The sequence below is a fragment of the Aquarana catesbeiana genome, linkage group LG06 (assembly GCF_042186555.1).
Source record: "Aquarana catesbeiana isolate 2022-GZ linkage group LG06, ASM4218655v1, whole genome shotgun sequence".
In the NCBI taxonomy this organism is placed as follows: Eukaryota; Metazoa; Chordata; class Amphibia; order Anura; family Ranidae; genus Aquarana; species Aquarana catesbeiana.
In genome coordinates this window covers 408,777,577-408,791,250 of record NC_133329.1, presented here as the reverse complement: position 1 = coordinate 408,791,250, position 13,674 = coordinate 408,777,577, and the positions used below count along the sequence as shown (strand labels likewise).

General features: G+C 49.1%; 1 protein-coding gene across 1 annotated transcript; it reads left to right on the top strand.

The window, feature by feature from the left end:
* Positions 1-930: 930 nt before the first annotated feature.
* Positions 931-11,616, top strand: NIFK (nucleolar protein interacting with the FHA domain of MKI67). The gene is made up of 6 exons (XM_073634472.1): positions 931-1,161; positions 5,326-5,454; positions 5,642-5,750; positions 7,042-7,253; positions 8,098-8,160; positions 10,451-11,616. Exons 1-6 carry the CDS (start codon positions 967-969, stop codon positions 11,237-11,239), a joined length of 1,497 nt encoding a protein of 498 aa, XP_073490573.1. The 5' UTR covers positions 931-966; the 3' UTR covers positions 11,240-11,616.
* Positions 11,617-13,674: the final 2,058 nt, after the last annotated feature.

Genomic DNA, 13,674 nt, shown 5'->3' with positions numbered 1-13,674 from the left:
AGATGTAATTCCTCGGAGTGACCGGCAGGTGTCGCTCTTCATGTAGAGTCTATGGGGGATGTAATTCCTCGGAGTGGCCGGTAGGTGGCAATCTTCATATAGAGTCTATGGGGAATGTAATTCCTCGGAGTGGCCGGCAGGTGTCGCTCTTTATATAGAGTCTATGAGAGATGTAATTCCTCGGAGTGGTCGGCAGGTGTCGCTCTTCATATAGAGTCTATGGGGGGTGTAATTCCTTAGAGTGGCCGGCAGGCGTCGCTCTTCATATAGAGTCTATGGGGGATGTAATTCCTCGGAGTGGCCGGCAGGTGTCGAACTTCATATATAAACTATGGGAGATGTAATTCCTAGGAGCGGCCGGCAGGTGGCAATCTTCATATAGAGTCTATGGGAGATGTAATTCCTCGGAGTGGCCGGCAGGTGTCGCTCTTCATATAGAGTCTATGGAGGATGTAATTCCTCGACGTGGCCGGCGGGTGTCGCTCTTCATATAGAGTCTATGGGGGATGTAATTTCTCGGAGTGGCCGGCAGGTGTCGCTCTTCATATAGAGTCTGTGGGAGATGTAATTCCTCGGAGTGGCCGGCAGGTGGCGATCTTCATGTAGAGTCTATGGGGGATGTAGATCCTCAGAGTGCCCGGTAGGTGTCGCTCATCATATAGAGTCTATGGGGGATGTAATTCTTCGACGTGGCCGGCAGGTGGCAATCTTCATATAGAGTCTATGGGAGATGTAATTCCTCGGAGTGGCCGGCAGGTGTCGCTCTTCGTATAGAGTCTATGGGGGATGTAATTCCTCGGAGTGTCCGGCAGGTGTCGCTCTTCATGTAGAGTCTATGGGAGATGTAATTCCTCGGAGTGGCCGGCAGGTGTCACTCTTCATGTAGACTAGTCTATGGGCATGTAATTCCTCGGAGTGGCCGGCAGGTGTCGCTGATGATACGCTGGTGTTTCGTGTGTGAGGCGGATGTCCTGTCTCGGATGTCCTGTCTCGTTGGTGCCGGCAGGGGTCGCTGTGCGGACAGTTCCGGGTGATCACACGTGTTGGGTGGTGAAGATGTCGGAGGAGAAGGAATCGGTGGGGCCCCTCCTGTCCCTGAACCCCAAATTACAGGGAGAGTTCCAGGAGAGAGTGAGGAATATCCGGAAGAAGAACCGACAGGTACCCGGGGAGGGATCGGTCCGTGTATAGGGGGGGGGAGGGGGAACTACACGTGTATATATATATAATATATACAGATCTCTATATTGATATCTTATTGATCGACCATAACATTATGACCACTGACTAATAATAATAATCATCATCTCCGTACAATGACATCACAATGTGGGATATATTAGGCAGCGAGTGAACATGTTGTCCCTGAAGTTGATGCAGTTATTTTGACTACAGTGCCTTGAAAAAGTATTCATACCCCTTGAAATGCTTCACATTTTGTCATTTTACAGCCAAGAATGTGGATGTACTTTGTGTGATAGACTCGGGGTCTCCAAACTTTTTAGTTCAAGGCCCACATCGTATATTTTATACGTTTCCCCAGGCCGGAAAATTAATTTATAAATAAATCCGCAGTAGAATAGAAAATAATTTGACTGCTGACAGTGGGGATTGGATGGAGCTCCTGTATTTTTTTTTGCTGGCACCTAAAAAGCTGGAGAATCAAATCTGTGTCCCCTTTAGAGTCTCCCGCAGACCCCCCCCCCCCCACACACACACACACACACATTCATTTCTATGTCCTCATTAGAGCCCACCCCGCCTGCATATTTGTGTCCCCATCAGAGCCCTCAGAGGTTTGTTAGAGAACCTTAGTGAACAAACAGCATCATGAAGGCCAAGGAACACACCAGACAGGTCAGGGATAAAGTTGTGGAGAAGTATAAAGCAGGGTTAGGTTATAAAAAAAAATCTCCCAAGCTTTGAACATCTCACGGAGCTCTGTTCAATCCATCATCGGAAAATGGAAAGAGTATGGCACAACTGCAAACCTACCAAGACATGGCCGTCCACCTAAACTGACCGGCCGGGCAAGGAGAGCATTCATCAGAGAAGAGCCAAGAGGTCCATGGTAACTCTGGAGGAGCTGCAGAGATCCACAGCTCAGGTGGGAGAATCTGTCCACAGGACAACTATTAGTCGTGTTCTCCACAAATCTGCCCTTTATGGAAGAGTGACAAGAAGAAAGACATTGGTGAAAGAAAGTCATAAGAAGTCCTGTTTGTAGTTTGTGAGAAGCCATGTGGAGGACACAGCAAACATGTGGAAGAAAGTGATCTGGTCAGATGAGATCGAAATTCAACCTTTTGGCCTAAAAGTAAAACGCTACGTGTGGGGAAAACTAACACTGCACATCACCCTGAACTCACCATCCCCACCGTGAAACATGGTGGTGGCAGCATCATGTTGTGGGATGCTTTTCTTCAGCAGGGACAGGGAAGCTGGTCAGAGTTGATGGGAAGATGGATGGAGCCAAATACAGGACAATCTTAGAAGGAAACCTGCAAAAGACTTGAGACTGGGGAGGAGGTTCACCTTCCAGCAGGACAACGACCCGAAACATCCAGCCAGAGCTACAATGGAATGGTTTAGATCAAAGCATATTCATGTATTAGAATGGCCCAGTCACAGTCCAGACCTAAATCCATTGAGAATCTGTGGCAAGACTTGAAAATTGCTGTTCACAGACGTTCTCCATCCAATCTGACAGAGCTTGAGATATTTTACAAAGAAGAATGGGCAGAAATGTCCTCTCTAGATGTGCAAAGCTGGTAGAGACATCCCAAAAAGACTTGTAGAGAAAGGGGGTTCTACAAAGTATTGACTCCGGGGGGCGCCATACAAATGTACCCCCCCCCCCCCCCACACTTTTCACATATTTATTTGTATCATTTATCATTTTCCTTCCACTTCACAATTATGAGCCACTTTGTGTTGGTCTATCACATAAAATCCCAATAAAATACATTTATGTTTTTGGTTGTAACATGACAAAATGTGGGAATTTAAAGGGTATGAATACTTTTTGAAGGCACTGTATGGGGGTTGTGTAGCTGCAGACCGGTCGGGATGTCCATGCTGACCCGTGTCCACAGCCAAAAGTGTCCTCAATGAGTGTGAGAACTGGACCACGGAGCAATGGAAGAAGGTGGCCTGGTCTGATGAATGACGTTTTCTTTCCATGATGTGGATGGTCGGGTGGGTCACCTGGGGAAGAGATTGGCACCAGGATGTAGTATGGGAAGAAGACAAGCCGGTGGAGGCAATCTCATGGTTTGGGCAATGCTCTGCTGGGAAACCTTGCCTCCTCCCATTCATGTGGATGTTACTGGACACGTACCACCTACCTAAACATTGTCTGTGACCAAGTCCACCCCTTCATGGGATAAAAGGTTTATTCCCTGATGGTGTTGACCTCTTTCAGCAGAATAATGCCCCCCCAACACTGCAAACATGGTTGAAGAATGGTTTGTGGGACACAAAGGTGTTGAGTTGACCTCCAGATCTCATTCCAAATGAGCGTCTGTAGAATGTGCTGGAAATACAAGTCCGATCCACGGAGGACTCACAACTTACAGGACTTAAAGGATCTGCTACTGAGAGCTTGGTGCCGGACACTACCGCATACATTGGGGGGGTCTGGTGGAGTCCATGCCTTGAGGGTCAGGGCTGTTTTGGTGGTAAAAGGGGGACCTGCTCAGTATTAGGTGGGTGGTTATAATTTTATGGTTGATCAGTGTGTATGTCATATAGATGGACCTTCGCCCTTTTTTACTGCTTGACAACCGTATTACTTACATGTATGGCACCTCTGCTGCACTGGATCGTGTAGTAGGTACGTGATCTGGCGCTCCCGGGTAGGGAGCGCACGTGCCGACGGCGTCCCGGCTGTGCTGATTAGACACGGCAGATGCCGATCAGCGGGCGCCAGCCAATGGATGACCGCCGGCACCCCGCCAATCATCAGGAAGACGCACAGGACATTGTATACAAGGCATGTCCTGTCAGTGAGGACGTCATGGATTTTGTTTCCCTGCAAAGCAGGGAATAGAATCCATTGCTTCCCTTAGTAAAAGCACCATGCGGTACACACAAACACTGGTTAGGCACACAGTTAACCCTTTGATAACCTCTTCCCAGCCAGTGTCATTAGTACAGTGACAGTGCATATTTTTTAGCACCGATCATTGTATTAGTGTCACTGGTTCCCACAAAGTGTCAGTTAGTGTCTGTCTGCCGCAGTATCTCAGTCCCTCCTATATAAGTTGCTGATTGATGCCATTATTCGTATTATATGACGTCCTGCAGGATAACAGCCACCGCGCGCCCGTGGGGACGCGCATCGGTGGAGCGGTGTGTCAGTCTGCGGTGGGGGGAGGCTCTTTACCACGCGATCAGCCGTGTCCAATCACGGCTGATCACGATGTCAACAGGAAAAGCCGTTGGTTGGCTTTTCTCACTCGTGTCTGACAGATGCGAGTAGAGGAGAGCCGATCGGCGGCTCTCCTGACGGGGGGGGGGGGGGGGGTCTGCGCTGATTGTTTAGTAGGAACAGCCCCCCCTCGGATGCCCGCACTAGACCACCAGGAAAGCCGCCAGGACCACCACGGAAGGGGGCAACATGTGGATGGCCAGGTATGTACCCCATGGCCATCCACATGTGCAAATATGCCTGATCTGTGCCAATCAGTGCCGCACTGACTGGCACCATTGTATATAAGTGATGCCCAGAAATGCCACCCATCAGTGCCCATCGGTGCCACCTATCAGTGCCACTCATAAGTACCCATCAGTGCTGCCTATCAGTGCCCGTCATTGAAGAAGAAAATGTACTTATTTACAAAAAATTTTAACAGAAACAAAGAAAAACTTTTCTTTTTCAAAACTTTCGGTCTTTTTTTATTTGTTGCGCAAAAAATAAAAACCACAGAGGTGATCAAATACCACCAAAAGAAAGCTCTATTTGTGGGAACAAAATGATAACAAATTTGTTTGGGTACAGTGATGTATGACCGCGTAATTCGAATTGTGACAGCGCTGAAAGCTGAAAATTGGCAGGAAGGTGTCTAAGTGCCTGGTATTAAAGGGGTTAAAAAAAAAAAATTTAAATTCCAGGCTCAGCCACAGAGATGGCTGGACAGGTCACATGACCATTTAGGATGGGTTGGGGTCAGCTGACACACCTGGGAATTTCAGGGGGTCGTGGTGAATGTGGGCGGGGTTTTTTGTCCTACAGACGCTCCTTGTCTGGGCTCTCCTGGCGCTGGGCTGTGTTGGGTTTGTGGCCCTCTATGTGATGATGACATTTATTTTTCTCCCCCCCAGACTGAGGCGCTCACCCCCGGCATTATCTACATCGGACACATTCCCCGCCTGCTGTTTGAGCCGCAGCTGAAGGAATATTTCAGCCAGTTCGGGACGGTCACTCGGCTCCGCCTCTCCAGGAGTAAGAAGGTGAGATACTCGGCATAGAGCGTGTTTATCTGTTACTGCCATCCCCCGAAAGACTGGCGCCTTGTAGAAGAATGTCCCACCGACAATCTTATTAAAGCATTTGTGGGGACACTTTAATAAATGTAGAACTATAATATTATAAAATGACATTTTTTGGGGGGGTAACGTGTGTCATTGTGATTGGCAGACCGGGAACCATAAAGGATACGCCTACATCGAGTTTGAATGTGAGGAGGTGGCCAAGATTGTGGCGGATACCATGAACAATTATCTCTTCTGTGAGCGGCTCCTGAAATGTAAGTCCGCGGCTCCTCTGTGTGTCAGAATCTGAATGTTTCCCGCACAGAGCGGCACAAGCGCTAAGAGGTGTGCGGGGGAGGGGCAGCCAGCAAGAAAGTGGTGCGGATTGGAGGACAGCCGGGAGGGGGGAGTGTTCTACTATACCACAATAGATTCAATGGTTCCAATGCATGCGGTCCTCATCAGATGTGCAGGAAAATACCTTCCCCCTCCATACTAATAACCTTTCTTTAAAGCAGATTTCCACTTGTTTACTCCCCCTCCCCCCCTTTCCTTTGACACATTTGGCACCTTTCTGGGGGGGAAAGGGGGAGGGAGGTCCCTCAGAAGTTCGGCCCGCAAGTGGCGGAGTTGACCCGGGAACCGGTGTGCCGATTGCCCGCCAGTACAAGCATCACCCTGTATCTGTGTCAGCTAGAACCCGTGTCCTGATCACCAGCCACACCCACTCAACTTGCCCGGCCCCGCTCATTCGGGATTGGGATAAGCGGTAACATGGAGAGATGTAAGCCCGGACTGGCTAATGCAGGATTCCCCAACCCTTGGGCCTCTGACTGGTCCTGGTCCGTGGCCTGTTGATATCCGGGGGGCCGCACAGCAAGAGGTAAGCGGCGATTGTGGTCCAGACAGGGCTAACACAGACCGCAGTTGCCGCTCACCTCCTGCTGCTCAGCCGTGCACGTGTCGCCTCTCCCGGCAACGATATCATCCTATTGGCAGAGCGGGGGGTGGGAGGAGCTGGAGATCTATCAGCTCCTCCTGCCGTGCTGATAGGATGACATTGTTGGCATAACCGGGTAGCCGGGGGAGGCTGAATCCTGCCTTGTCGAAGGTAGGGCTGTGCAGGGGAGGCAGAGAGTACAGGGGGGGGGGGGGCACTGTGATCGGAGAGAGAGGGGGGTTCATGACTGCAAGGGGCACTGTAATATAAAGAGATCACAGTGACCCTTTACATTACAATGCGGAGGACCGACTTTGTGAATATTCCGTCACTAATCGCCCCCGTGACTTTTATTTTTTTTGTCCCAGTCTGTTCCTGGAGAGACAATTGAGAAACATTAAAAGAAAATAGTGTGACATAGAGGGAGGTGTTTCCAAGTGTAGTTCTACCATAACAAATGGGATGGGGACACGGGTAGACAGTAGGGATGCGTTGGAGGAGGGGAAGGCGCGGGGTAGGGAGTATCTATTCAGTTTGTCTTTTGCTGTAATGATTTGGGGGTGCTGGGTGTGATATTACCCTCCACTATTAGTAAATAAGCCCCTCCTCCCCCTTTCTCTTGGCAGGTGAATTTATACCCCTGGACAAAGTTCACCCAAAACTCTTTATTGGATGCAACTCCAAGTTCAAGAAACCGTGTCTGCCGGCGGTGGGACGCTACAACATGGAACGCACCGAGAAGCAGCAGCGGAAGATGATAAAAGGCATGCTGGAAAAGGAGAGGAAACTGAGGAAGCGGCTGGCAGAGAAAGGAATAGACTATGACTTCCCGGGATTTGTAAGTGTTCCAGGATCTTGGGGAGTGTCGGAGTTCCACTTTATGATGACTTTGCCGGCTGAGCAGCTGAGCGCAGAAATGGGGGGGGGGGTAAGGATGACCGCCCTGGGCCCTGCATGTATATGTCAGCAATGATATCACTTGAATTTCTATTCTGATACATTCACCTATTAAAGCGGAGTTCCACACAAAAATGGAACTTCCGCTTTTCGGAACCCTCCCCCCCCTCCGGTGTCACATTTGGCACCTTTCAGGGGGGAGGGGGGTGCAGATACCTGTCTAAGACAGGTATTTGCACCCACTTCTGGCATAGACTCCCATGGGAGTCTACGCCTCTTCCCGTCCCCACCACGCTGTCTGCTGGGAACACACAGCTCCCAGGAGAGAGCGGGGACCACTAGGGACACGCAGCGCAACTCGCGCATGCGCAGTAGGGAACCGGGAAGTGAAGCCGCAACGCTTCACTTCCTGATTCCCTCACCTAGGATGGCGGCGGCAGCTGCCGAGAACCAAGCGGGTTCTCGGCGTCCCCTGCCGACATCGCTGGACCCTGGGACAGGTAAGTGGCCATGTATTAAAAGTCAGCAGCTGCAGTATTTGTAGCTGCTGGCTTTTTAATATTTTTTTTTTTTTTTTGGCGGTGTCGGTGAACCCCCGCTTTAATCCTAATAAAGTGAGATATAATGACAGGTTCCCTTTGGCTGACCCTGTATTGATTATGAGGGGCACCATGCGGGTATATAGCAGCGTTCAGATATTAGGATCTGTAGATAATTGGCTCATCAGATCCTTCTCTGTCCAGCCAAGTTTTGGATAACAAAGTTTTTTCCCTCCTATTCTCCAGGCCGCTGAGATGAAGAAAAACAAGACGCCCTCCGAGGACGCCGATGATACAGTCAACAGTGAGGTGAGGGAGAACATGGAGAGGCTGAAACATGAATTGAGTCAGATGTTAACCACTTCAGCCCTGGAAGGATTTGCCCCCTTCAATGACCGGGCCATTTTTTTTACGATACAGCACTGCGTCGCTTTAATTGACAATTGCGCGGTCGTGCGACGTTGTACCCAAACAAAATTGATACTTTTTTTTTTTTTTCTTTTTCCCCACAAATAGAACTTTCTTTTGGTAGTGTTTGATCACCTCTGCAATATCGCCACAATACCGGTCTCTGTGATGTAATGTCTATGTCAGGGGTCTTCAAACTACGGCCCTCCAGTTGTTCAGGAACTACAATTCCCATCATGCCTAGTCATGTCTGTGAATGTCAGTGTTTAACAATGCCTCATTGGATGTGTAGTTCCGTAACAGCTGGAGGACCGTAGTTTGAGGATCCCTGGTCTATGTAATGTCACAAATAATACACTTCACGCTGAAAATAAGACATAAAAAACGACTGCAAAATTTGCAGGGATGGTGGAATCCTCTCCTACAGATATTTGGCAGTGGATGGTGTCCACTGCTTATCGGTGCAGCCTCATCAGTGCCCATACGTGTAGCCTTATCAGTGCCGGTGTCACCAATGCAGCTTATCGGTTCTCATCAGTGCCCATACGTGTAGCCTTATCAGTGCAGCTTATTGGTGCCGGTGTCACCAGTGCAGCTTATCGGTTCTCATCAGTGCAGAACGGGGATAGTTACAGATCCTCCGGATGGCAGAGCGCATCTCGGGCTGACAGGTCTGTATGTAAGAACATCGCTCGTGGTTCAGCCCCGCCTCCCTGCACCGGAATCGTGATAGACATCGCAGAGCGCACTGTTCTAATGTGCAGAGAGGCGGGGCTGAACCACGAGCCATGTGCTCACATACAGACCCGTCATGGCAGGTGAGGGCGGTGCTGGCAGGGAAGACGACACCACCTCTATGGGCGGCAGAGACCGGGCGCTGTGAGACACCCTCCGCCCACTACAGCGAGCCAGGCAAAAGTACAAGTCCCTGCTCGCTTTCAGAAGACTTCCAGGGGGCGTGTCAGACCGCTGGCCGAGGTTACTGGTGGGATAGCAGCCAGCGGTCTTACAAACAGGAAATCGCTGGGCAATAACGGTTTTTCAGCAAGTTCAGCGCGCTATTGCTGAGGAGATACAGAGCTCAGAAGAACATGGCTGACAAAGTTGGTGAAGTTAGGAGATCAGCAACGAGAACATGGAAAAAAGTTTTTGCCCGGAGTTCTGCTTTAAGAGTTACTCGCCACCAGTTGCCTCACCCAACCCCTGCTCTGCCCCGCCCCTAAACACACCCTCATAAATTATCTCAAGAAATATTGTTGCAGCACACCAGTGGCCTATCACTCCACTGGGAGGAATCGGGAAGAGAGCCGGCCAGATCACACAGAGAGGATCTCCCGCTGTGACACAGGTTGGATCTGAAACACTGGCCGCTGTCAAAGTCCCGCCTCCTGGACCAACTCCTATGATAGACGTCACACTACTTTCAATTTCCTGGCATTGGACCAGTGTGCGCTGTCTATCATAGGAGCCGGTCCAGGAGGCGGGACTTTGACAGCGCCCGGCGTTTCAGATTCAAGCTGTGTCACGGCGGGAGATCCTCTCTCTGTCTAATACGGCCAGCTCTTTTCCCGATTCCTCCCTGTGATCCCCGTGCGGTGATAGGCGGCGCTGATGGGCACTGGTGAGGCAGCACTGGTGAGGCTGCGCTGATGGGCACTGGTGAGGCAGCACTGGTGAGGCTGCGCTGATGGGCACTGGTGAGGCGGCACTGGTGAGGCAGCACTGGTGAGGCTGCGCTGATGGGCACTGGTGAGGCGGCACTGATGTCCACTAGTGAGGTCCCCTCTGTGTGATCCGGCTGACTCTCCTCTTCCTCTCCCTTCCCCACAGTTTCCTGGCAGAAGCGGTGTGGCCTTTTTACAGGGGCATCAGAGGCTGGGGCGGGGGCTGGGAGCAGAATCGGCTCCCGTACAACCCTGCCTCCCCCCCCCCCCCCCCCCATGCAGCTCCACACTCGTCCTCAGCTTATTTCCTTTTGCCTTATGTGAGCAGGCGAGTGGAAGTTTTGAGGGCTTGTCATTCACTATTCTATTTGTTGTTATTATTATTGTTATTTTATTATATAATTAATAATATTTATTATAAGTTCTCCTTATTCTGGCACCCTTGAACAAGCATGTTGATTTTGTCTTAACTTCCTGAATTTTTCTTTTTCCCTGGTGAAGTAAACATTAATCCTTTCTGTATTCAGGACCCCACCCCAGTGTGTACACCCAACATCTTGGAAAGAAGGAGGTCCGCCCGTCTGGATGTCCCCGAGGAGAGCGATGATGACGAGATCGTTCTGAACTTACCAGAAGATAAAACACCGTCAAAGAAGAAGTCAAAGACCAGCAAGTCCGCCCCTCCAAAAACCCCAGAGGACAGCGATGATGACGCTCTCGTCATCAACTTACCAGAAGATAAAACGCCACCCAAGAGGAGATCAAAGCCCACCAAGTCCACCCCTCTTAAAACCCCCAAGAAGGATGATGACGAGATTCCCGCAAAGTTACCAGAAGTGAAGACGTCAGCAAAGAGGAAATCAAAGCCCAGCCAGTCCGCCCCTCCGGAAACCCCCAAAGACAGCGAGGAGGAGAAAGTTGTGAAGTTACCGGAAGTGAAAACGTCTGCAAAGAAGATATCAAAGCCCAGCAAGTCCTCCCCTCCGGAAACCATCGAGGACAGCGATGATGACGAGATCGTCCTGAATTTACCGCAAGATAAAACGACACCAAAGAGGAAATCAAAGCCCAGCAAGTCCACCCCTCTTAAAACCCCCAAGAACGGCGATGACGAGATCGCCGTGAATTTACCAAAATCATCGGCAAAGAAGAAATCCAAGCTCAGCAAACCCGTCCCTCCAGAAACTCCCAAAGACAGCGATGAGGAGATCGTTGTGAATTTACCGGAAGTGAAAACGACGTCAAAGAAGAAACCAAAGCCCAGCAAATCAGAACAGAGAATGAAGATCAAAAGACTGAAATTGCAGACCAATTAGATGTGAGAACAGGACTGCGAGAACTGCAGAGACGATTGTGGAGAGCGGTTCGGGGGCACCCGGGGAGCCAATCGGCTTCCGGTAACTTAATGGCTGCTTTGGACTCTGCTCCTGTTTTGTAGTCCTATGTACAGGACCACAGCAACCAGTGTCATGTCATCTGTCAGTGCTGATAGGTCGCTTCGCCATTTGCCATTCAGGACCTAAAGAATGTTTCCTAAAGAGAAAAAAAAGCTGTAATATCTGTGAGACAGCGGATTACCCAGACTCCTCTCTGTCATTCCACCTGTCACACTGGACTTTGCTTAGCATGGAGTCTGTAAGGTGTATAGATAATCAGATATGTGAGATATTTTTAATAAACCAGAATCCTTTGACTCGTTTAGAAAATGTTTTTTTTTTTTTATTCCTTTATTGTGACCCCCATCATGTGCATGCGCTCTTAACCCATTTCTGTCCTGCCTGTATGCATGTGCAGCACAGAGGTGGGCCCTATTTCCGTGCTCAATGGCACACTGACTGCGCTGTCACCTACAGCTCCCGGGTCAAACAGGGACAGCCGGACTACAGATTACATGATCAGCCATTTGCAGTGATTACATGATCAGGAAGCCCATGAATAAATCATCTAGAACTAGGCAAAAAAAAAATCATTTTGGCTAGAGCAAGGGTTATAACCCCTGTCAGATTTTTCTTTTTTCGCCATCTGTGTCTCGTTGCAGAGATTTCCCTTCACTTCCTGTCTCGCAGCCAAACAGGAAGTGAGAGGACATCCCTAGGTCACCAGAACTAGTGTCCCCATTGGAAGATTTTTCCATCTATTACTTTTCTGGGGACAACCCAAAACTTAGGGTTTTCTTTTACTTTGATAATGGTAAACGGGACAAATAGAGAGGGGGAATCTCCCTAACGGGGGCACAGAAAGCAATATAAACTGACGGGTTCTAATCCCGCTCCACTCCATACAAAACTGTAAAAACAAGTTTTGCCTTTAATTATACGTTAGGAGTCAGTAGTAAGGGGTATGAGTATCTAAGCCATAGAAGAAAATTGTAATATATTGCTGCTTACCAGTCCTTAGATGTGGTGACTGCATTTGTTTTCTTTTCTTTTTTTCCTTTATTTTTCACTTTGTGATCCAGCCAGTAAGACTTCCTTGGCCGAAGGATGACAACGCTCACTCACTGTACTTTGTCTATGGTGGAGAAGTGTTGTCACCGTAAGACACGACTACAGAACAGTATCTCTCAGTACAGGTTTAGTGCTGAGATTTGTAGAGCCCAACATGTGAAACATAAGTGGGAAAAGAGAGGACTTCTGTACATGAAATACACACTATAAGTGTGTTGTATAAGCAGAGATACCGGGGTTCTGAAATATTGGACCCGTGTACCCAATGGCTGTATTTTTGACAGACAGTAATAAGCCATAATAGATTTTATTTATGTTTTCCTGGGGGAGGAAAGGGGGTGTCCTATTCAGGCTGATTCCCTGTATATACAGTATCTCACAGAAGCTGAAGACAAGTAGACTAAGGACATGGATTACTGGAACCATGTCCTGTGGTCTGATGAGACCAAGATAAACTTATTTGGTTCAGATGGTGACAAGCGTTTGTGGCGGCAACCAGGTGAGGAGGACAAAGACAAGTGTGTCTTGTCTACAGTCAAGCATGGTGGTGGGAGTGTCATGGTCTGGGGCTGCATGAGTGCTGCCGGCACTGGGGAGATACAGATCATTGAGGGAACCATGAATGCCAACATGTACTGTGACATACTGAAGCAGAGCATGATCCCCTCCCTTCAGAGACTGGGCCGCAGGGCAGTATTCCAACATGATAACCACCCCAAACACACCTCCAAGACCACCACTGCCTTGCTAAAGAAGCTGAGGGTAAAGGTGATGGACTGGCCAAGCATGTCTCCAGACCTAAACCCTATTGATCATCTGTGGGACATCCTCAAACGGAAGGTGGAGGAGCGCAAGGTCTCTAACATCCACCAGCTCTGTGATGTCATCATGGAGGAGGGGAAGAGGACTCCAGTGACAACCTGTGAAGCTCTGGTGACCTCCATGTCCAAGAGGGTTAAGGCAGTGCTGGAAAATAATGGTGGCCATACAAAAATATTGACACTTTGGGCCCAATTGGGAGATTTTCACTTAGGGGTGTACTGACTTTTGTTGCCAGCGGTTTAGACATTAATGGCTGTGTGTTGAGTTATTTTGAGGGGACAGCAAATTTACACTGTTATACAAGCTGTACACTCACTACTTTACATTGTAGCAAAGTGTCATTTCTTCAGTGTTGTCACATGAAAAGATAGAAGAAAATGTGTACATAAATGTGAGGGGTGTACTTACTTTTGTGAGATACTGTATGTAGGTGGTGGAGTACCTTATCAGGTTGCACACTTCAGAGATTCATTCATGATGGA